At 56.3% G+C, this 23,152-nt stretch overlaps 1 protein-coding gene across 2 annotated transcripts in view; it reads left to right on the top strand.

Moving 5' to 3' along the window:
- The window catches only part of SHISAL1 (shisa like 1), an 84,800-nt gene that overhangs the window by 24,266 nt on the left and 37,382 nt on the right, over positions 1–23,152 (top strand). For both annotated transcript variants that reach the window (XM_021668671.2, XM_012449485.2), the window contains exons 2-4: positions 4,858–4,956; positions 9,079–9,292; positions 19,676–19,972. In XM_021668671.2, the coding sequence (XP_021524346.1) occupies positions 4,890–4,956; positions 9,079–9,292; positions 19,676–19,972 (578 nt within the window). In that variant the 5' untranslated portion in view covers positions 4,858–4,889. The remainder of the gene's footprint in view (positions 1–4,857; positions 4,957–9,078; positions 9,293–19,675; positions 19,973–23,152) is intronic.

Here is a 23,152-nt window from a genome sequence, read left to right as displayed (position 1 = left end):
CATCATCATCATCATCACAGCTCCCATAGCCCAGGTCCCTCTACTCACCATCATCATCATCATCATCACAGCTCCCATAGCCCAGGTCCCTCCACTCACTATCATCATCATCATCATCATCACAGCTCCTATAGCCCAGGTCTCCCTCTGCACACCCCTCAGAGGGACCCGAGGTGATGGCTTTGGCCTTGTGAACATCGGTGCTATTAAACTTGTGGCCGTGAGGCTGGCCACCTTGTGGAATCCTGACTGGGATCACAGCAGCTGGCCAGTACCCAAGTCCTGGGGAGGTTTCCAATGCAGCTTTCTGACCTAGCTTGGAATGAGGAGGTTGGCTTCTAAGCTTCCCTGTCTCAGATCATTAGAAATGAAATTTTTACTTAGGTAACTTCTCGTGACATACGGAGGGTTTTTCTTTCCACTGAGAATTCAGCTTTCAGTTCTGGCCCTGAGCTGCCTTGGGGACCTGGGGAGTAAGGGCAGCCCCTACCACCTCCTGCAGAAGTCCCCTGACCCCTTCATCCAGAGTTCCCCACATGCCCCGGGGCTTCTGTCTAGCATGCAGGGCTGTAGCTTTGATTGCATGTTGACCCATCTCAGGCCAGACTCCTGGGGGTTGGAGGCACAGCCAGGCCATGGATGCTGAACAGACCCCCAAGGGAAGCCCAGGCTGGACACGGGACCAGTGCAACCACAGTGTGTTGTGGTGGGGGCACCTGCAGTGTGCAAACCACATGACTGTGGGGTGTGCCTCAGGCAGGGCTGGGATTCCCACCCAGTCCCTGCAACTCCTAAGCCCCAGCCCCCGGCTTCAGGCTGCACACTGTCCCTTCCCAGACCCACGCTGTCTCACAGCACATCTCTGTCATGCGCATTGGTCTCTGGAACTGCCCCCAGGGGCATAAAGGCCTCTCTAGCCCTGGACCCTGGGTTTGGGAAGGCAGAGGTAGGGGTCTGCTCAGCAGATGGTGGGTCTGAGGGTCAGCCCTAGCCAGGAACCTTGTGGCCTGGTAGAAGAGGTCCTGGGAAGAATTGCATAATGGGGAGCTGCTGAGGGCACCCTGCCTGTGCCCCCTGAGGGCAGGGACTCGACTCACTTCCTCTGTGTTCCTAGAGGCCAGCCCAGGGCCCGGCCCAGAGTGCAGATCAGCAAGTCGGTGCTGAGAGAATAAGTGAATGAATAAATGAATTAACACATGAATGAAGAAACAGATGCAACACTATAGGACTCTGTGGAGGGGCAAACTTTTTCCAGCTGAGAGAATCAAGGCAGGCTTCCTGGAGGAGGTGGCACTGGAGCAGTTTCTAAAGTGGTGCAGGATTTGGACTCCTAGGGATGAAGGGAGGGTGCCCCCTGCCAGGGTTGAGCAACAGCCACCCAACATCCACCAATACACTCAGGGCTTTGTAGGGAGTCAGAGCAGCTGAAGCCGGGGCCAGGCCTGTGGCTGAGGCAGATCCTCATTCTCTCAGCAAACCCACCAGCTCTTGACCTGAGCCCCAGTCACAGAAGTGGGGCAGCTCCACCCTCGGGGGCTGGAGGAGCAGGAGTCTGGTGACCTGTTTCAACTGTGCTTGGGTCTCGGCTTCCCCATCTGTAGAATGGAGCACAAGGGAGGCGTCTCAGAGCATGGGGCAGATGGAGCATGGGGAGGCATCTCAGAGGCCCCTCATTCTCCACTCTCACGGCGTGTTTTCCAGGGCTGATCCATAGGAATCCCCGGGAGAAATCCATTCCTGAGCACTCCTGGAGGCTTGACCTCGGCTCATCCTCCCAGGAGGGCCTGAAGGAGGCCGGGAGGAGGCCCAGGCTCAGAGCAATTAAGCATCTTACAGCCCCCCAGGACGAGCAGGGCAGTTGGTGGGAGCAGAGAGGCCTGCAGGTGGATGGGAGGGGCCCCTCCTGGAGGGAGAGATGAGTAAGCTTGAGTAGGCTTGGTGTCAGGGGCCTGCGTTTCAGGGGCATTTTACAATCCTGACGGCCCCGGGCCAGGGCGGGGCCATGAGCGCTGTGCATTTGGCCTTGAGTCTTGCCCCATCTCCTCGCTCTGAAGTCTCCAACCTCTGAGTGGCCCGAGTGGCTTTCCTGTCTGCTGCCTTGAGCCCTAACTCTGTCCACAGTAAAGCAGTATTCAGGGCTGCCCTGGGACCCAGGTTGGTGGCCCCTCTGCTCTCCCTGACCAGGCTGTGAGCTCTGGAGGGCAAGGCAGCCGCCAGCTGGCTCCCAGGGCCCAGAGCAGGTGCCGGGACAGTCTGGGCAAGCAGAGGGCTCGTTTCTTTGGGCTGCGTATCATCTTCCACCATCTCTTCTTTCAGAAACATGTGGTCTGGCAGCAAATCCCTGCACTGTGTGTTCAACTCCAAAACCATCCTCCCGGGGGGTGGGGGGGCCTCACCTGGCATGGACAGGCTGGAGCGGGCAGGGAGTCTGCTTTGCAGATGGTGGGGTTGGGGCTGAGGGGTGGGAGGGTAGCTCAGCCAGGCCAGGAGGTCCTCAGGGTCTCCTGCCCGGGTGGGATGCCAGGCTCTCCAGGCCCCACCATCCTCACCTCAGACACCGCCCCCAGGTATGCAGATGAACTTCCTCATGCGGACCTAACCCAGCCCTTCCCGGGAGCAGGTGCCACATCAGAGGTTGCCTCTCTTTGCTCAGGCTGCCTAGCAGAGCTTCTCAAACCAGGAGAGGACACAGAGGCCTCTCCTAGCCTCCATTTCCAACTCCTATGGGGGACAGGGGTGATCAGAGTCTAAGTAATCCTGTCCCCTCAAGGCCCAAGGCCCTGTTTCAAGTGGCCCTGCCGATACCCCAAACCCAGAGACTTTGCCCCAGCTGCCTCCTCACTGCACCCGCCCCAGGGCCTTTGCCCCGGCTGCCTCCTCACTGCACCCGCCCCAAGACTTTGCCCCGGCTGCCTCCTCACTGCACCCGCCCCAGGGCCTTTGCCCCGGCTGCCTCCTCACTGCACCCGCCCCAGGGCCTTTGCCCCGGCTGCCTCCTCACTGCACCCGCCCCAGGGCCTTTGCCCCGGCTGCCTCCTCACTGCACCCGCCCCAGGGCCTTTGCCCCGGCTGCCTCCTCACTGCACCCGCCCCAGGGCCTTTGCCCCTGCTGCCTCCTCACTGCACCCGCCCCAAGGCTTTGCCCCAGCTGCCTCCTCACTGCACCCGCCCCAAGGCTTTGCCCCTGCTGCCTCCTCACTGCACCCGCCCCAAGGCTTTGCCCCAGCTGCCTCCTCACTGCACCCGCCCCAGGGCCTTTGCCCCTGCTGCCCCCTCCCCCGGTCTGAAGCACTCTTTTCCAGAGAGCCACGTGGCCTCTCCCGCCTCACTCAAGGGTCTGCTCAAACGCCATCTTCTCAGAGAGGCCCTCCTTACTGCCCTTCTAAAGCGGCCCCCCGTCTCCCTTCTCTGCAGCCACATCTCCCCAGCCACATCTTGCTTTATTTTCCTTTATAACATTAAAAAAAAAATGTTTATTGTGGTAAAATATACATTACAGGGAACTTACTACTTTAACCCTACTTTTTTTTTTGAGATGGAGTCTAGCTCTGTTGCCCAGGTTGGGATGTGCAATGGTGGGACTATCTCAGCTCACTGCAACCTCCACCTCCTGGGTTCAAGCAATTCTCCTGCCTCTGCCTCCCGAGTAGCTGTGATTACAGGCGCCTGCCACCACGGCTAATTTTTATATTTTTAGGAATGACGGTGTTTCACCATGTTGGTCAGGCTGCTTTCGAACTCCCGACCTCAGGTGATCCACCCGCCTCAGCTTCCCAAAGTGCTGGGATTACAGGCGTAAGCCACTGCGCCTGGCCACCTTTAACCCTTTTGAAGCAGACAGTCAGTGGTACTGAGTGAATCCACGGTGTTGTGCGACCCTCACCTCCACACAGCTCCAGAACTGTCTCATCTTCCCAAACTGAAACTCTGCACCCATGAAACACTCACTCCCCATCCGCCTCCCCCGAGCTCCTGGCACCCTCCATTCTGCTTTTGACCCGATGACAATTCCCTATGAATGTGACTCCCCTAGGGACCCCACGTAGGTGGAATCTCGCTGTCTGTTCTGTGCCTCGCCTAGTTTGAGCATAATGGCCTCTGGGTTCCCGGCGCTGGAGTTTCCCTCTTCTGTAGGGAGAGAAATGTGCATCGTGTGAGGGATCACACCTACTGTTGACCCACCCTTCCCTCGATGGCCACATGGGTTGCCTCCACCTTTGACCAAGGTGAAGGATGCAGCTGGGAACGCGAGCGTGTGTGTATCTGTTCAGGTCCCTGCTTTCCACACCTAAGGATATGTACTCAGAAGCCCGGAGCATTTTAAACATTCGTTTGCGTATTGTCAGCCTTCCCGAGTAGAACACAGGGACTCTGGGGAGGAACCGTTTCTATTTCATGCACTGCTGTGTGCCTAGTGCCTGGGAAGCTGCCTGGCTCCGTGCACACTTGTGGAGGGGTTCATGGAAGTCACCATGAACCCCCTCACCCTAGCGACACGGCAGGGGACCTGGGTCCTGGAAGCCCCCGAGGTGGCCGAGCCAGCCCAGGCATCCTCACTTCTGCAGCTCTGGCGCCTGCCCACTGGTCATTTCTACCACCTGAGCCATCCGTCCTCCTTTGATTAAGTCCCATTTTGCCATGAAAAGAAAAGGAGGTGACAGTTGGCTTGTGGGGGGAGGTCATTCATTCCAGAAAGGAAGTTGGATGGCGGCGTCTCCATCGTCCGTGCCTGGCCCCTGCTCCTGGCAAACTCCCTCTCCTGCCCGCTGCCCACCTGCCCGTCCCCTGCTGTGGGCAGCAAAGCCAGTGTCAGGCGAGGCAGCCCACACCCAGCCTCTCCTGGATCTCATTGAACAGGCAGCTCTGGACGGATCAATGCCAGCCAAACGATGACCAGTTGTGGCCAGCAGTCCTTGAACGTGCTCGCCGTCCTCTTCTCGTTGCTGTTTTCTGCAGGTAAAACCTCCGTGGATGCTGTGGGTGGGGGCGGCGTGGGGAGGGCGTGGTCCCTTCCTAAGGTTCGTGCTGGCCCATCTGGGGTTCTGGGGGCACACAGGGGCTTGCCTTTAGTCCTCCACCTTGCTGGTGCCCTCTGGTGAGGAGCTGATGTGGGGTGCTGTGTGGTTGGTCTCTGCCTATCTCTGTCTCTCTGTCTCTGTCTCTGTCTCTCTGTTTCTCTGTCTGTCTCTCTGTCTCTCTGTCACTCTGTCTCTGTCTGTCTGTCTCTGTCTATCTCTGTCTCTGTCTCTCTGTGTCTCTCTCTCTCTGTCTCTCTGTCTTTGTCTGTCTCTGTCTCTCTGTTTCTCTGTCTGTCTCTGTCTCTCTGTCTGTCTCAATTGTGCACCACAGCCCTGAACATTCCGTGGAGCTCACCTGGCTGCCAAGACCCTTGGGAGAAGCCCTGACTCGCATTCGCTCCTTCACCCCTGCAAGACAGTTAGGCAGTGTCCCAGTCATCCCATTTTATAGATGAGGGAACTGAGGCCTGGAGAGGGAGCTGGCTTGCCTGGGACAATGCAGTTAGTGGATTCTAGCCCGACCGGCCTCCTGGGCTGTCCCTGGGTTTCCAGTTTAGGTCACAGGCGGGCTCCTGCTCTCCCGGTTACAAGGATGATCGGCACAAACGGAATCCCCTGCGCCTCCCAGCTAGAGCTGAGCAGCCCAAGGGCAAAGGCAGCCCTGCACGCCAGCCAGGGCCCGCCCCGCCCAGAAGCCCTCTCCGGCTCTCCAGCTTCTGCTCCCTGTCTCTTTGTGTCTCTGGGTCTCTGTCTCTCTGTGTCTCTTTGTCTCTCTTTCTCTGTCTTTCTGTCTCTGTCTCTCTGTCTGTCTCTGTCTGTCTCGGTCTCTCTCTGTCTCTGTTTCTGTCCCTCTGTCTCTGTCTCTGTCTTTGTCTCTCTGTCTCTGTCTCCGTCTTTGTCTCTCTGTCTCTGTCTCCATCTGTCTTTCTGTGTCTTTGTGTCTGTATCTATCACTGTCTGTCTCTCTGTGTCCGTGTCTGTCTCTGTTTCTGTCTCTCTGTCTCTGTATGTCTCTGTCTCTCTGTCTCTGTCTCTGTCTCCATGTGTCTCTGCACCTCCTCATGCCCGTGTGTTCTAACAGAGTCACTGACACCAGCCTGGTGGTTTGCAGCCCCTGCCCCTTTGCCGGGGGCAGCTCAGAGGGAGGCTATGAGGGTGTCTGGGGGTGCTTGGCAGGGCTCCCCAGACAGCAAAGCCAAAGCCACGCCCAGGCCAGGGGGTCTGGGGGCCACCCAGCTGCTCTCCGCACCTCAGGTGCTTCCCATGTTTTGGCTCACCTGGTCCTCGCTGCCCTTAGAGGATGGACCCACTCAGCCCATTTTACAAATGAGGAAGGTGAGACTCAGAGAAGGAAAGTGACCAGCCCAAGGTCACGCCTTAGCCATTGAATGAGGGCCATCCAGGTGCAGAGTTACATGGAGCTCTGCACACGGGCTTGTGTTCATGGTTGAGGCCTGGGGCCCAAATGCGGCTGTCTCCTTAGCGTCCCTGCTCTGCTGGGGCTGGCCTCCTAACAGAGCATCCCGCGGCCTGGAGTCACGCCTCGCCCCAGAGCAGAAGCCTAAAGATGCTGCCGTTACTGCCCCGAATGCACAAACAGCCTCTAGCTCTAGGCGGGGGCTGCGCCTTCCCGTTCACAAAATGCTCCTGGGAGCCCCCAAACCCCCTGAGAGACCATGAGTCTTTCATCAGTGAGGAGAGGGGGCCAGAGAAGTCACAATGGCCCAGGCAGTCCCCTGCCAGGACTCCTGCCCAGTTGTCCTGGCTCCCAGCCCAGGGCTCTGTTGGCTCCGGGGAAGCAGCTGGAGAGACCTCATCATTACCAAATGGCCAAAGCCTGTGGCTCTGACTGTCCAGCGGTGACTGGGTGAGCTGGGTGCTGGTACTGGGTGAGCTGGGTGCTGGTACTGGGTGAGCTGGGTGCTGGTGCTGGTGAGCTGGGTGCTGGTACTGGGTGAGCTGGGTGCTGGTGCTGGTGAGCTGGGTGCTGGTACTGGTGAGATGGGTGCTGGTACTGGTGAGATGGGTGCTGGTACTGGGTAGGACCCTTCCCATCCCCTCCCCCGCCCCCAGCTCTGCACATCAGGCTCCTCCCAGTCCCTCAAGGCCAAGCTCAAAGGCCCCCTCCTCTATGCTGCCCTGTTGCTCTGTCCCTCCCCTCCCTGAGTCCTGTGGTAGCCTCACGGGCTGGTCGCAGGGCCTGAGCTAGGCTTTTTCACCAGCAGCGCAAGTGTGCCTGGTCCCTCCCCAGCTGCCCACACGCTGAGCGTGAGCGGGGCCTCCTCACTGACCTGGGCAGTGACCCAGACAGTGGCCGGGATGGGCCAGCTGCCTCTGCCCCTCGCCTCTAGGCTAGTGGGTCCCAAACCCTAGCCCATCAGCACCCACTGAAGCGCTTGCCAGGACAGATGGCAGGGCCTACCCCGGAGCTTCTGATTCAGAAGCTGGCCTGAGAACTGCATTTCTGACTAGACCTCTGGGGATGCCCTTGAGGCAGATCGGGGGCCACACTTGGGGAGCTGCTGCTCTGAGCCTCAGTGTGTTCCCCTGTACCGTGGGAATAAGTTAGATGGAGCGCAGTCGTCTGCTTGGGGCTTTCTCCATAACCTCTGCATCCCCAGAGGGTGTCCTCTTCTTTCTTAAGGTTGAGGATGACCAGGAGAGCCAAATCATGGAAAGCACCTGGGGTGGGGAGAGCAGCTGGGTGGCCCCCAGACCCCTGGCCTGGGCATGGCTTGGACTTTGCTGTCTGGGGAGCCCTGCCAAGCCCGCTACCAGCACCCAGAAGCTCATCCGGCCCCCAAAAAGCTGGGACCTTTCTCTCGCAGTGGTCATGCCCATCCCCACAGAAGAGAGCACTTTCTGTGGGGGAAGGGATGTAGAATTTCACACACCCCCGTCCCCCGGGCAGCCTCAGCACCCCGGCCCGTGAAGACCGCCTGCCCACCTGCCAGCCCAGCCTGGCTGGGACTCCCCTGCGGCAGCCCCGGGTGGGCAGGCGGGGAGCCGTGTGGGCTGCAGTCTAATAACCTCTCCGCAGACACTGAGCTTTCAACAAGCTGGAGGAGCTCTTGCAAAACCAGTGCCTTTGTGGTTGAAGGAATGTATTCAGCCAGCGAAGCCCCTTTTCAGTGATACAAATTAGATACAGCGATCTCTTTTATGAAGATACTAATTAAACCTGAGACAGCCGCTCTAGGATTTTTCCATTGTTACATTTGTTCAGGCTTTCAGTCCTGTTTATCACCATTGGCACACTCGTAAATATTGTCCTGGTCTTGCAGTAGCATTGGGACTGAATAGGGACCTCCAGCCATGAGCAGATGGGTAGGAGTGCTCCAGCCTGGGGCAGCGCTACCACTGTGAGGCGGAGGTGACCAAGGCAGGCTCTTGGGGACCTTGGGGTCTAGGGTGTTCACTTAGTAGAAACCAAGGCACGGAGGGCCTGCTGTTTTTGACACAAGAGGTACCCAAGAGGTCCTTGCACCAGTGCTAGCCACCGGCCCCTGGCCCGGGCCAGCCTGGGCTTAGCAACAGGCCCACCACGGCCCACCTGCCAACAAAGAGCTAGCGACAGAAGACCAGAGAGGGCCCCGGGCTTCGGATCCAGGCCTGGGTTCCATTCCTGCCCCTGCAACACTTCACTCGGGCCAGTCACCTCAGGTCTCTGAGCCTCAGTTTCTCCATCTGTAAAGAGGGATCTCAAATTTTCTTGGCTGTATGAGTCAAACCAGATGGGCCTGTGAAGCATACAGTCGGTGATCACTTAAGGCTGATTTCCTAATTGAGTGCCTGCTGTATGTCAAGCGTGTCCACCGAGGCAGGAGAGCCAGCCCTGCCCTCCAGGACCCCCTAGTCTGGGTGACGCAGAGAGTGTGACCAGGGCTGGAGGAGGGTATAACCAGGGAGGGAGGCTGGGGGTAATGGGAGCCCAGAGGGGAGGCTCACAGTGGACCACAGAGGTGTCCAGGACCCTAGAAGAGGCAGGCCAGTCCCCTTTCCTCTTGGCACCCATGGACCGGCGAGGGACCCCTCTGAGCCCGGTGACTCTGTCTTCCAGTCTTGTCTGCACATTTCCGGGTCTGCGAGCCATACACAGACCACAAAGGCCGCTACCACTTCGGCTTCCACTGCCCCCGGCTCTCGGACAACAAAACCTTCGTCCTCTGTTGTCACCATAACAACACGGTCTTCAAATACTGCTGCAACGAGACGGAGTTCCAGGCGGTGATGCAGGCGAACCTCACGGCCAGCTCCGAGGGTTACATGCACAAGTGAGTGCCTCGGGCCCCAGGCAAGGCAACCTGCCTCCCAAAGTCCCATCCCCTGGGGAGGCGGTTGGGTAACCACTGCCGGGTTAGACGGGCCTGGAAGGAGGCTGGGAGAGTCTTTGGATGAGCAGGGCTTCTGGCCTATTGTGCCTTCTAAGCTTCAGCCTTCTCATCTGAGAAATGGACACAGAGGCCCACGCCTGTAATGCCAGTACTTTGGGAGAACGAGACAGGTGGATCACCTGAGGTCAGGAGTTCGAGACCAACCCCGTCAATATGGTGAAACCCTGTCTCTACTAAAAATACAAAAATTAGCTGGATGTGGTGGCAGGTGCCTATAATCCTAGCTACTCAAGAAGCTGAGGTAGGAGAATCACTTGAACCCAGGAGGTGGAGGTTGCAGTGAACAGAGATCGTGCCATTGCACACTCTGCCTAGGCGACAAGAGTGAAACTCCATCTCAAAAAAAAAAAAAAAGAAAGAAAAAAATGAACACAGAATACTCACTTTGCAGGGTTACCACAGAAGCTAAGTGAGGTTAAGGATGTGGAAAGCCTTCAGGCATAGAAGGCGCCTTGGCCTGTAATCTACTGGGCCGGAGTTCCTTCATCCATTCTTCACTTATTCAAGAAATACTGATTGACACCATTGACCCAGAGATTAATCCCATGCAGTTCTTTTTCTTAAGGTGATTCAAATACATTGGGATCAGGGACCTGATGGAGGGAACCACAGGTGTGGAAAAAGAGAAAGAGTTTGTAGAAAAGTCATGAGAACATGCTAAGTAAAGTCATGGGGTTTGAAAACAGCGTGCCTTTCTCATTATTAGGAGTGACGCTGGTCATCTTTTCACATGTCTGAGAGACATTTGTGTTTCTTTTACCCTGAGCTAGCTGTTTATGTCTTTTGCCATTTTTCTATTGAATTTTTGGCCTTTTTCTTATTTATTTATGGGTGCTTTTTATATATGAAGGAAATATGATGAGTTGCAAATATCTTCCCATCTTCTTGTTGTTGAATGTTTTCATACCAGTGTTTCCTCAGTGTGACTTTGACTTTATAGTGCTTTTTCCTCATGCTTAATTTTTAATTGTTATGTAATCACATTTTATCAATTTTGTTTTTCTTTTATGGCTTCTGGCTTTTACATCACACTAAGAAAGGCTTTTCCTGCTCTGAGGTCATTAGAAATGCCACCGTGTTTTCTCCTAATTCTTTTACATTTTAATTTTTTGTTTTTAAGTATTTGAACTATCTGGAATTTACTCGATGAAAGTTTTAAAGTAGGAATTAAATTTTGTTTTATTTTTTGAAAATGGGTAGCTGGTTATTCCAACATCATTTATTAAATTGACCTTCTCTTTTCCCCTGACATGAAATGCAAACTTAACAAATACCTTCATATACTGAATTTGAGTATTGAGGTGGAGCGTGATACGTACTTGGCTTTCGTTGCTCTGGGTATACGCTAGTACCTCGCTGTGTAAACTACTGTGACTTTTAATATGTTTTAATGTCTTAGCAGGCTCTCCCTGGCACTTCTGTCATACAAACTTTACAATTAGCTGTGTAGTACCCCTGCCTCCCCCAAAAAAATCCAGTTAGTACTTTTTACTGAGATCGTATTGAATTCATAGGTTAATCCAAGGATTGACTTTTCATGATGCTGAACATTTCTATACAAATGTCTTTCCATTTGTTCAAAGTTTCTCTAAAGCGTTTTGGAGATTTCTTCGTATAGATATTAGACATATATTTTGCACTAATTTCAAGTTGTTTCTTTTCATGCTGCGATTGGTCTTTCCTTCCTTCTGACTATTGTTAAAAGCGACGATTTTGAGATATGAATACTGCCAAAAGCAATGATTTTGAGACAGAAATTTTGCACTCAGCCACCTTACTGAAATTCCTTATTTTTTTTTGGTTCTCTTAGGTTTCCAGTTATTCCACTTGCAAACAGTGATAATTTTATCACCTTACCTTGCCATTTTTGTGTCTCACTTCTTTTTCTTGTCCGATCGTGTTGGCTAGTGCCTCTAAAACAGCCTTTAGAATTGTCAGCCTTCTTACCTTCCTCCAATTTGAATGTGATGCTTCAAGTTATTTTTCCAATAAGCGTGAGGCTGAGTTTTGGGGGCAGATGTATTTTTTCATGATAAGGAAAAATCTTCCTGAACGGGGCATTTGTTGAAGGGAGATGGTGGGTTGGGGGTGTGAGCCTTGATCTCTGTCTGATGTTGGGGCTGAAGGGCTTTGCCACCATGCTGCACTCACCCAGGGGGAAGCTGCCTCTTCCAAACCTCCCCACCTCCCACCTAGGCCAGCTCCCCAGCCTGCCTTCCTCAAATGCACGGTGCTTCCCCTGAAGCTCTTGCCATCTGCTCAGCCCTTAGAATAATTCTGTGTGTGAAGTCGCTCAGCAATCCCTGTCCATCACATCAGGGCTGGAATCAGGTCTGGGATTTGACCCAAGCCTCTTCTCAGACAAGGAACTGATTCCCTGAAGGAGGAGGGTAGTGCCAGGACTGGGGCGAGGGCCCTGTCGTGTTGCAGGTTCTGGCTGAATGCCAGACAAGGCTTGGCAAAACAACCAGGCTTCTCCAAGGTCTGGTGACTGGTGTCTGGGATCCTCATGCTGAAGCCCACAGGTTTCTATAATCTGCATATTTGCACAGGATTTCACACGGAACGCTCCACTCCACAGCACAGGGGGTCCTGGTGGCTGCTGATGAAAAGCCGGGCTGCAAAATTAAGGCCTCCCCTGGGGAGAATGGGAGTACCGAGGATCAGAATTTTAACTTACATTTTAATCCTTAGCCCTAAGAAGTGTTCATGGAGCACATAATTGTGCTGAGTCTCCGCGCTCAACCCTCTCCTCATCATGACACCATGGCCACCTGGCAGCCCATCCTCAGCCCATTTTACAGATGAGGAAGGGGAGGCACAGAGCGGTTGAGTCACTTGCCTGATGAAGGCAGCGGTTAGTGGTGGAGCCAGCAGCCAACCCAGATGGTCTGGAATCACATTAGTCGTTCTGGAACTTCTACCAATAGAGGCAGATCCGACTGGGGAGAGGGCCCCTGAGCGGGGATCCCACCCCAGCACCACTGACATCTGGGGCCGGGTCGTGCTCCATGTGGGGCCCGCTCTGTGCATTGTGGGATGTCTAGTAACCTCCCGATGGCCTCCACTGACCCAGTGATAAGCAGCAATGGCTCCTGACGGTGCCAACTGTGGGGGACAGACTCATCTCCAGTTCAGCTGCTGCCCTGGGGAGGTCCCATCCCTTGTCATTCTCCAGCAGTCCCCTCGCCACCTTCCCTCTCCACAACTGTGAGGACGGAGCCCACACAGAGGAGGACGTGGCTCCCACTCCTCCCGAAGGCCTCTCCTGTCATAGCTCCTGTGCAGGGAGGCGTGATGCTTGATTCTCGAGACCTAACAGTGTTTAAGAAGGTGGGAGCCCCACAACCCAGAGGAAGGAGCACTTTGGGCAGAATTCTCTGCAGCCCAGTGAAGAAGCAAGGGGAACCAGGCAAGAAATAGCTGGTGGGGGCCAGGGGTCCTGTCTAGCCTGGGAGGTGGGGTGGATAGATTTTCTTCTGAGCCCATCAAGGGTCCCTGGAGGGACCCTTTAGCTGGCTTTGTGCTGCATGGGCCATGCCTGGGATAAGGCCCCAGAGGACATAGCATATCTGCAGGGCAGGAGCCAGGAGGGCGGCCTAGGCCACACCTGGACCCCACTGAGGGGAGCTGGAGAACTCGTGGTCAAAGGTCATGGAAGTCTCTTCCCAGGTGCACAGGTTCAAGGACCTTGGGGAGAGGACCCAAGCTCAGGGAGCTGAAGTAGGGCCTGCTGTCCAGGTGGGGCTGGCCCAGTGGCAGACAGGACGACTTGAGGGTGGGCCTTGAAGATGAGCCTTGGGGAGGAGGAAGCTCATTGCAAGGGGACGCAGGTAGAGTCCACCTCGGTGCCTGTCCTGTGCTCTGGGGCTCTGGCCACACAATATCACAGGCTGCCCTGGGCAAGACACCTGTGGTGCCCAGTAATCCTCACCATGGGTGGAGGGAGGGGCTGGAGCCCAGGCTGGGGAAGTCACCTGTCCCAGACCACGTGGGTGTCAAGACCTGAGAGGCTCTGGAGCCCTGGTTCTGCCACCCCCTGGTGCATCTAGAAGGCCAGGACTTCTGTGCCACTGGGGACTACGCCAGATCTCAGCTAAGGGCTGGATGTTCCCATATCCTAGACAGGTTAGCACTCGCCAGCAGCCCGTCGAGATGGACCAGGCCAGTGTGACTCCCAAAAGGGGCTTTATGCAGATGCAGAGCTCCTGGTCCTCCCCCATCCCCCACCCCCACTGCAACCCTCCCTGCTGGTGAATCAGCCAGGAGGTGGGGCTGGTGACGGGGAAAAGGAGAGCGCTTCTGACTTATTTATTTGTGTTTTTCTGGAGGAACAGAATGGTTTGTTTTGGTTCTGGCTGCCTGGCAGGAAGCAGAGCGAGAGCAAGCAGCCTTGCCAGGCCCACCACCACGGCAAGATGCCCGCTTCCAGCCACATGGGCCGCAGAGAGACTGTGGGGAGGGGTGGGGCAGAGGCCCCGGTGTGCTGAGGAGAAGTGTACTGCATGCCTTCCCATGCCAGGGTGCCGCCAGGCACCAGCAATGGCGACTCAGACCCAGGCCCCTGAGCAATCTGTGGAAGCCTCTCTGTGGGGGTCCTGGTGGCCAGGCTGTGTGGGGGATGTGGTCACTTCTCTCTGGGGACAGGGAAAGTGTCTCTGGAGGAGGTGGCTGGGAGTGGCATCCTCCACCATGCATGGGCGTTTCTTCACCAGGCAGATGGGCTGCAGGGGGTGGGAGCTGGGGAGGGACTCTAGGAAGACAGGACGGTACACCCAAAGGCCTCAGAGTGTGCAGTCATGGCCTGTTGTCCCTCCCTTGGCCACATATGAAACCTCTGACCCCCAAAGCCCTGCCCTTCCCCAGGGAAAGGAAGTGAATGAACACTTATGAGGACTTCCTCCAACATGAGGGGTCTGACTCACGTTGATGCCTTTCATCTGTTATCTATGAAGGACCTTCCATGAGCCACATTCACTATGGCTGAGGCCAGAGAGGGTGAAGCCCTGCCTGCAGCCACGCAGCACACAGGGGACACAGCCGTATTGGCCATCCTGGGCTCAGTTATGCTGAGAGGAGGAGCACCCTCAAAGGCTCCCGGAGCTTGGGAAGCAAAAGCTTCCTTTTAGCTCATGCTCTGGGTCCTTCTTGTGCTCTCGTGGTTCTGTGCGTAAAGCATCCTGTGATGAGGCCGGAGAAGCAGCTCCCATCCCGGGCAGGACGATGGCCTGGCAGTAGAGGGAGAAGACAGTGGTGAAGCCACACACGTCGTGTCTCTAAGCTTCCGCTCAGATGTGGCCATAGCATTTTTGCTCATGTTTCATTGGCCAAAGTGCGTACATCACTTGTACAAGCCTGTTACCAGTGGGGTGAGGAGAGACAGAGGGACTGATGCTATTGGGAACGCCCTGAGCGAGGCGCAGCGGTATTTTGGGAGTAATAGACTCTGCTTCACCGGGTATATCCAGGCCCAAAGCCCACACACCACCACTGCACTGGACAACCTCGATCCTGCTGTGTGACTGTAGGCACGGCACTTTGCCTCTCTGGGTCTAGACCTATTAAGCACTCTCTCTGTGCCTTAATCACATGAGCCAGCACTCCTGGGGTCTGTCTCTCTCTCTCCAGACCCTCATGCTATCTCACAGCCTCACAGTCACACCATGAAGTAGGGGGTCTGGGTATCCCCATTTCACAGACAAGAAAACTGAGGCTCAGTTTCCCAAAATCACAGAGAGAATTTTGCCGAGCTAGGATTTGAATTCACACAGCCCTGACTTCTTGAGCTCACACCTTAGTTGCCAGGGTCATCCGCCTTGTCTCATGGACCCGAGGCTGCTCCTGCCAGTGGGTGCCATACTCCCATTTTTTTTTTTGCGGGGGAGGGGATGGAGACTTGCTCTGTCGCCCAGGCTGGAGTGCAGTGCCGCAATCAGTCTCGGCTCAGTGCAACCTCCACCTCCCAGGTTCAAGCGATTCTCCTGCCTCAGCCTACTGAGTAGCTGGAATTACAGGTGTGTGCTATCACGCCTGGCTAATTTTTGTATTTTTAATAGAGACAGGGTTTCACCATGTTGGTCAGGCTGGTCTCGAACTCCTGACCTCGTGATCCATCCACCTCGGCCTCCCTAAGTGCTGGGATTACAGGCGTGAGCCGCCGCGCCTGGCCCATAGACAAGGTTGGCAGAGGGGCCATCGGCCATCTTCCAGCTGAGCCGATGTCTCGTTCTGACCTGCTGGCCTCAGGAACTCTCCTCCTCCACCCTCCAACGTGACTTCCTGGTGGGGTGGTGATGGGGACTTCCAGCCCACACTGGCTGCCGCTGCTCTTCCTGCTGACGGATCTGGTCCCGTGCCCCGGCAAGACGTTCAGTGCAGGTCCTCCATCAGAGTAGGTTTTGTTTACTGCTTGGAAAACACCAAAAGATTTGAATCAGTAAATATCCCAAAATACACTAAAAAAATCGCGATCTGCGGCCTTGGCTGCCTTCACCTCTTGCTCCATAAAACAGCCTTCGGTGCTTCAGCTTCTGCCATGTATAGCACACACACCCACACAACAAAGACCCCCACATCTGGATGGAGTTAATTTCCGGGTCACATTTTTTTATTACATTTCTGAAATGTTTTTAAAGACCTGAATCTTCCCAGCTGGTCGACCGTGGGGAGGGCCGGCTATGGAAGGCCAGGGGAGTGGCTTTAGGATGGTGACTGTGGCCCGGGCTTCCCCGCCTGCCACCTCCAAGGTGGTCACCTCACAAGGAAGGGAGAGTCAGCAAAGGCAGCACCTCCCACAGGCAGGCCCCTCCCTTCCCAGACATCGAGGATGAGCTGGGAGGACTGGGCGTCATGTCATGTGTCAACTCCAGCAAGCTGGCCGCAAAGGCTGGGAGCACAGCAGTGCGCTCACACAATGACAATGACACACTGATCTGCAGGATGCCCGGAGGAGGGAGGATGGGGACCCGCCCTTGGGGTTCCTGGTAGAGGGTGGGCCAGGACAAGTGGGCACACCATGCAGGTACAGGGGACCCCTCTCTGAACATCTAGCATAGATTGGACCTCGGCCTTACCCCAAGATGAGCTCATCTGAGGTCAGATGGACCTGGTTCCAACTCCCAGCATTGCCACTCACCAGCTGTGTGGCCTTTGGCAAGTGACTTTGCCTCTCTTGGTCTCATTTCCTCGTGTGTGACATGGGGACACCAGCTCCTCCCTCATGGCGCCGTTGCAAGGATTCAGAAGCACAGGGCACTGACGCATGACAATTGCCAGCATTTCTATTAGCTGCTGGCGCACAGATGTGCCGGCTATAAACTCCAGTGAAGTCAGTATCAAAGCGGCCACTGTCACCAGCTCATCCCCAGCTCTCAATATGTGTTGGTGTTAGTATTCACAGCCCGAGGCTGAGTGCTAGGCTCATAAAGACAACTTGAACCCGCGCTCCGCCCTCAGGGCCCTCCCAATATCCAGGGGCAGACAGTCCTACCAAACAGCAAAGACAGCAGTGTGTTCTGGGAAATCCAGTGGCTTTGGGAATGCAGGGTAGGGGTTGGACTCACACAGGGCATCAAGGAAGGCTTCCTGGAGGAGGCGATATCTGGGCTAAGACACAGCGCCAGTGCCAGCTGAGTGTGTGGGAGGTACTCAGGGGTTCCGGACGGAGGTGCAGCATGGACAGAGGCCTCCAGGCAGGAGTGCTGTTGGGCTGGAGGCAGCTCTTCTACCCTGAGAACCTAGGCGGCCGCAGCCAAGGCAGGGTGGTGCAGTGGTTAGGAGCGCAACTCTAGCGCTCAGCCACTGAGTTCAAGTACTGGTTCTGCCCCTTAATGGCTGTGAGCTCTTAGGCAAGTCTGTTTAATTCCACTGAGCCTCGGTTTTCCATCTGTAAAGCAGGGATGACAATGATGAAAAAACTCTTTCTTCCCGTGGTTGCGTGAGCGTGCGATGGGCTAACGTGGGAAGCAGGTGGAGGAACGAGCGTCCGCTGCCGCCTCTGGTACTGTTACTTCTTGGCCCGGTAGTTCCAGGCCCATAGCCTGCAGCCCAGCCGCACCCCCAGCTGGCATCCCAGACCCCTTCTGCAGACAGCATCTGCACACAGCTGCCCTGCCTCCCCTTCCCCCGTCTCCTCCCTCAGCCCCCGTGGCTGCTGCCATGGGAACCACCGAAGAAAAACCTGCCACTTAGAGCAATTCTGTGGGGGCTGCAGGAGGGAGGGTGCTGGGAAAGCAGGAGGCCTGGGGACTGGAGCCAGGCCAGCCTCCTCTGTCTGCGGGGACAGCCACCCTGGGGATGCCTGCCCCAGTATGCCGGATGGGGCCGCAGGCCTCTTTTCCCTGGAAGGAATTCCACATCCAGATGCCTCCAGGACAAGCGAGCCTCTCTTTAACAGAAGGCAGCTGGGGCCTGGCTGGCGGTCATTTACACCTGAGCGTGAACGAGCCCATCAGTCTGTTGCAGGCTTCATGGTGGGGGCAGGGAGGCAGCAAGGACCCGCGGTGACCAGGAGCTGTGGGATTACAGTGGCAAAGCCTCAGCACCAGCCTGTGGCTGCTCATGGGACGTGCTCAGGACGTGCAGAGGCCTCCCGTCCAGCGGATCCCGGGCACCCGAGCAGCATCTTCAGGCCAACAACTTGGCCAAGTGAGGGGAGGGAAGGCTTTCCAGGCAGAGGGGGAAAGCGAGCTTCCCCGGCCCTGGGCTCTGCCCTGGTCAGGGCCAGAGGAGCCAGCGGGAAGCAGCCCCCGTCTTCCTACAAGAGGCTGCTGCTGGCGCCGGGGCTGACCTAAGCCTGGGAAGATGTGGAGCCTGGAAGCTGAGACAGGGAGAGGCCTCCTGCTCATCTCCTCCAGGCCCAGAGACAGGCAGGGGTTCTCCCAGGCCACACAGCAAACCAGGCAGAGGAAGAATTAGAACGAGGGGTCCAGGCTGGCACCTGTCCTCAGCCTCAAACAGGGTCTTGAAGGTTCTGCTGCCCCTGACAGCCCAGTCTGGGCAAGAGGCAGGCAGGTCTCTCCCTGGGGATGTGCAGTGGCAGCGTGTGCAGGCTGGACACTGGCTCCGTTCACACCTCCTCGGCACTGAAGCGCACACCCACCCAGACATGCCCGCAGCAGGCAGCAGCCAGAGGCAGCCGGAGTGATTAATAGAGCGGTACGTTCAGGCAGCTGCAGACCCTGGCATGCACCATTAGGACTCGGCAGCCCCCGCTGCAGTGGGAAGCCCAGGACACCATCCACCTTGGGCACGCGGAGACTCGGACCCTGGCCTTGGGGAAGGGCATGGGAGACAGACGTGGCTCTGGGTGACAAGGGCTGGGTTTGAGGGGAAATCAGGGATGTGGGCCAGAAGAGGGGCTTGTCCCAGCCATGTAGGAGGGTCAGGGTGTCCGGAAGACTTCCTGGAGGAAGTCGTCTTCAACAGAGGGCCGGTGGGAGGAGGGGTCAGGGAAAGAAGACACGGCCTGTGTATAGGCCGGGTGCTGGGAGCGCAGAGCCTCTCTGCAGTGGAGTCGGCTGATGCTGGGAGAGCCAGGCTTCCCAGCAGGGTTCCAAACCCTCGGTAACTTTGGCCGCCTCTGCCTGGGGAAGGCAGAGCAGCCCTCAGTGGGGAAATATTGGGCAAATGAATAAGAAGTGAGGTCCCAGGGCCCTGACACCCCAGCCATGCACAGCCTGGTCTTGTTGAGTGAAGGGGACCCCTGGGGGAGGTTGGGAGGGGTGTGGAGGGCAGAACCTGAGGCCTCTGCCCTAGGCCCAGCAGGATGGGGAGGAGCTCCATCCTCACAGCAGGGGTGAGGCAGTGAGAGCATGAGGGGGGTGGGCAGGAACAACATAGGCAAAGGCGGGGCGGGGGTGGTGAGCAGGGGCATCTGCAGGAAGGAGGGAGCGGCCAGGCCAAAACAGTACCAGGAGGAGGAAGAGGCTGCAATGTCCTGGGAGACCCCGATGCCAGCTCAGAATTCCTCCCAAAGTGCCTGACAGTGTGGGACTCACAGGAATCCCAGCCCGAGGATGCAGGGTCCTGGAGGATGCTCAGGTGGGGACCAGGCCCAAGGCAATGGATTCCAAGGAAGGAGGTGAACAGCGCAGGCAGAGGAGAGGGAGCCAAGGTCCTGCCCTCCGGAGAGGCTCCGTACCCTCCTCCCTGGGACTCCAAAATAGCCCCCGTGCCAGGTTCTCTAATCAGCCCCGCTGATGAAGCCAGCCTGAGCCAGGCTGCTCGCCTCTCCTCACTCACTGCCTCTCTGTTCCTTCACAGCAATTACACCGCCTTGTTGGGAGTGTGGATCTATGGCTTTTTCGTGTTGATGCTGCTGCTTCTGGACCTTTTGTATTACTCAGCAATGAACTATGACATCTGCAAGGTCTACCTGGCACGGTGGGGCATCCAAGGACGGTGGATGAAACAGGACCCCCGGCGGTGGGGGAACCCTGCTCGGGCCCCTCGGCCGCAGCCTCCCCCAGGCCCGCTGCCGCAAGCCCCCCAGGCCATGCACACGCTGCGGGGAGATGCCCACAGCCCACCGCTGATGACCTTCCAGAGTTCCTCTGCCTGGTAAGTGGCTGCCATTGAGGCCTGGGCTTATTTGGGTCATTGTCTTTGGAGAGCTTGGAAAATCCGCCATCATTCTCGCCATAGTGAGAATGATCTGGCTCGTTGGAACGATTTGGCTGTTTGGTTACCCAATTGTTTTGTGTATCTTGTTCTTTGTCAAGAAAAAGTTGAAACTGTCATGGTGGCCTAGAACACATGCCTGGACGGGAAAGTCAGCATGAGAGGTGGAAACAGCTTAGAAGCAAAGCTTGCAAGCTCATCGCGCTCAGAGCCCAGTGTGAGAGACGTAACCACTAATCATTAAGTGGAGTTTTGCGTTTCCTAGCTGCCAAGGCAAAGGGGGAAACTGGATGGCTTTCTAAGTTGTAAATCTGGCCAAAGGAAGCAAATCGGTCTGCTCAGGCAGATTTTTCAGCGTGAGGTTAGAACATACAAATGTTACTTGGTTCCTTATACATACATGCCTTGTGTGGCACCAGGGGTGCTAGTGCTGACTCAGGCAGGCTGTTCAGGAAGGAAGGAAGCCAGCCAGACGGGTGGCATCTCAGGGGTTGGCCCTGTGGGGTGGCTGCCTCAGGGTTATGTTCAGATCTGAGCTTATCTACTGCAGTTCCTATTTCTGCCCGGTTCCAGTGTGGTGGGGGCGAGCCTGACCTGACCCCAGGCAGCCCTGGGTAGTGTGGCATCTAGAGTTGGAAGGAGAGAGGCGGGGTCTGGCGTTTGGAGCAGGAACTCCCTGGAAGGCTGGCAGTGCCAAGGACAGGAGCCAGACTGAGGGTCGATTCCCAGGTCAAGGGGTAGAGTGACAGGTTCAGACACCCTGTCGGGGCTGAGCTGCCGCCATGGGCACACGTGGCTCAGGGCACATCACACAGGGACATCATGATACCAAGCCCCGGCTGCAAGATCCATCCAGAGCCCCCTGCTGCGGGGGGCATGCAGGAGTTTGCCGCACAGTGACCCCTGGGTTCAAGTCCAGGAGCTCTGCAGGCAACCTGACCTGGGTCTGAGTCCTGGCTCTGCCATTTACCTGCTCCTTGACTTCAGGCATGAGATTTCACCCTCTTAACCTTCTGATCCTCATGAAAAAGGAGAGGGTAAAACTGCCCCCTTCCAAGGGTTAACTGCGTGCCTACCTGGCACGTAGTAGGTGCTCATTTAACCCTTGATTCCGCCTCTTTGGAGGCAGCAACCAAGCGAGTTAGTGTTCGTTCACATAGCCAGCAGGTAGTGACCTTTTCAATAATGAGTGCTTAAATAATTAATAAGATATGCATAAATCAGCTTGTGCTTATCGATCGAATAATGACGCCATCTATTACACAGGAGACAGACACAGCCCTGTGTGGCTCAGTGTGGCAAGTGCTGACTGAGTGGGTCCTTGTGCAGGGGTCTGTGCCAGGTTCTGGGGGATGTGGAGGTGATGAGTAGAGAAGCCAGCCTCCACCCTTGAGCAGTAGGGACTTCAGAGAGCTACAGGCAGTGAAATGTCTGTTGGAGGACCCCACAGTGGGGTGTTCTGAAATGCGAGTCCCTTGCAACAGACACACCTGGAGTGTTTGTCAAACCGAAGACCCAGAGCCCACGGACCAGGCCTCTCTTGGGGGGATGCCTGTAGGCAGGACAGCTCAGGAAGCACTGGAAAATGTCTGTAATAGCCAAGCTTTCTGATAGCTGAGAATCTTTGTTTAAAACGTTGGTCCTCCTCCACTCCCACACCTCATGCACGTGCATTTGCAATAAATAGCTCACACCTCCCCAAACACTTGCCAAGAGGATGGGGGATGTTAGCGCCCTGTGCTCAGCACCTGGGGGCTGTTTGCCTGCCCTGGCCTCCAGGTGCTCCATTTCCTGCGTCACTGTACCTGCTGCTAACAGCCCCCGAGACTCGCCCTGCCCAGAACCCTTTGCGTGTCCCAGCAGCAGTTCCCACCCCACCCCTGTTCCGTATTGCATTTCACCAAGCACACATTGCACACCTGCTATGTGCCAGGCACTGTGCTGTGCCACCAGGATGCAGAGAGCTTGCCAGGCTTGCGGGGATGGTGCACAGTGCCTGGGTGTGTGGCTGAGCTCCAAGTCCAGGTGGGACATGTTTCCTTTGGGAGCTCAGAGGCTCCTGACTGTCCTGAGTGCAGGCTCGGGAAGGTGTTCCATCACCATGTGAGCGTGAAAAAGGGTCTTCAGAACCCACAAGGATGTGGTGCAGGATAAGGAACAGCCCGTCCCTGGCTGGATTCGCGGGCACCGCCCCACTCCTGCTGTGCTCTTCGACGTGCAGTGTGACTCTGGGCGAGGAGCTTCCTTTTGGGCTTCAGTTTTGCCAGTTGAGGAACTGAAGTGAGAGGAGACTTGATTTGGAGATCAGGGAGGACCCTCCTTTTCTGCTACTTCAAGGTCCTTCCGGCTGTGTGACCCACGACGTCTCCAGCATTACAGATCTTACTGTAACCTGACTAGGTCCCTGGCCCTAGGTGTCCCAGCCTCCATGTGGTGTCCCAGTCAATGAAGCACCGCTTGGGATCCAAACAGGCTTAACAAGCGCTCTCTGCGGCCCTCCTCAGTCACATCGGAGAATGTCCAGGCAAACAGTGTGGGCCACAGAGGTTCCCTTTTTTTTTTTTTTCTTGAGACTGAGTCTTGCTTTGTTGCCCAGGATGGAATACAGTGGTGCGATCTTGGCTCACTACAACCTCTGCCTCCCAGGTTCAAGCAATTCTCTGCCTCAGCCCTCAAGTAGCTGGGATTACAGGTGCCCCCACCACACCCAGCTGATTTTTGGATATTTAGTAGAGATGGGGTTTCACCATCTTGGCCAGGCTGGTCTTGAACTCCTGACCTCGTGATCCACCCATCTCGGCCTCCCAAAATGCTGGGATTACAGGCATGAGCCACCATGCCCAGCCTAGAAGACTAATGCTCATCAGTCCCTGGAAAGGCTTCTCTTCCCCTCACAGCCCTCTCAGGAGCCTCCTGCTGAGTGCGGCTGCTCCCGAAAACGTCTCTGCTTCTGCTTTTACCTCCAGAAGCCTCCTGTGAGCCCAGCCTCTGCGGCTTCTCTCCCTTCCTCCCCTGCCCGCCCCGCCCCAGCTCTATCTCCTGTGGATGACTCCAGCTTCTCCAGCTCCTCGGGGCTCCCCATGCAGGAGCAGCAGGATCAAGACAGCTGCAGACACACCC

This window comes from Aotus nancymaae, unplaced genomic scaffold (genome assembly GCF_030222135.1).
Source record: "Aotus nancymaae isolate 86718 unplaced genomic scaffold, 86718_ANA_hifiasm-v0.15.2.pri h1tg000076l, whole genome shotgun sequence".
Classification (NCBI taxonomy): Eukaryota; Metazoa; Chordata; class Mammalia; order Primates; family Aotidae; genus Aotus; species Aotus nancymaae.
This window is presented reverse-complemented; position numbering and strand designations above follow the sequence as displayed.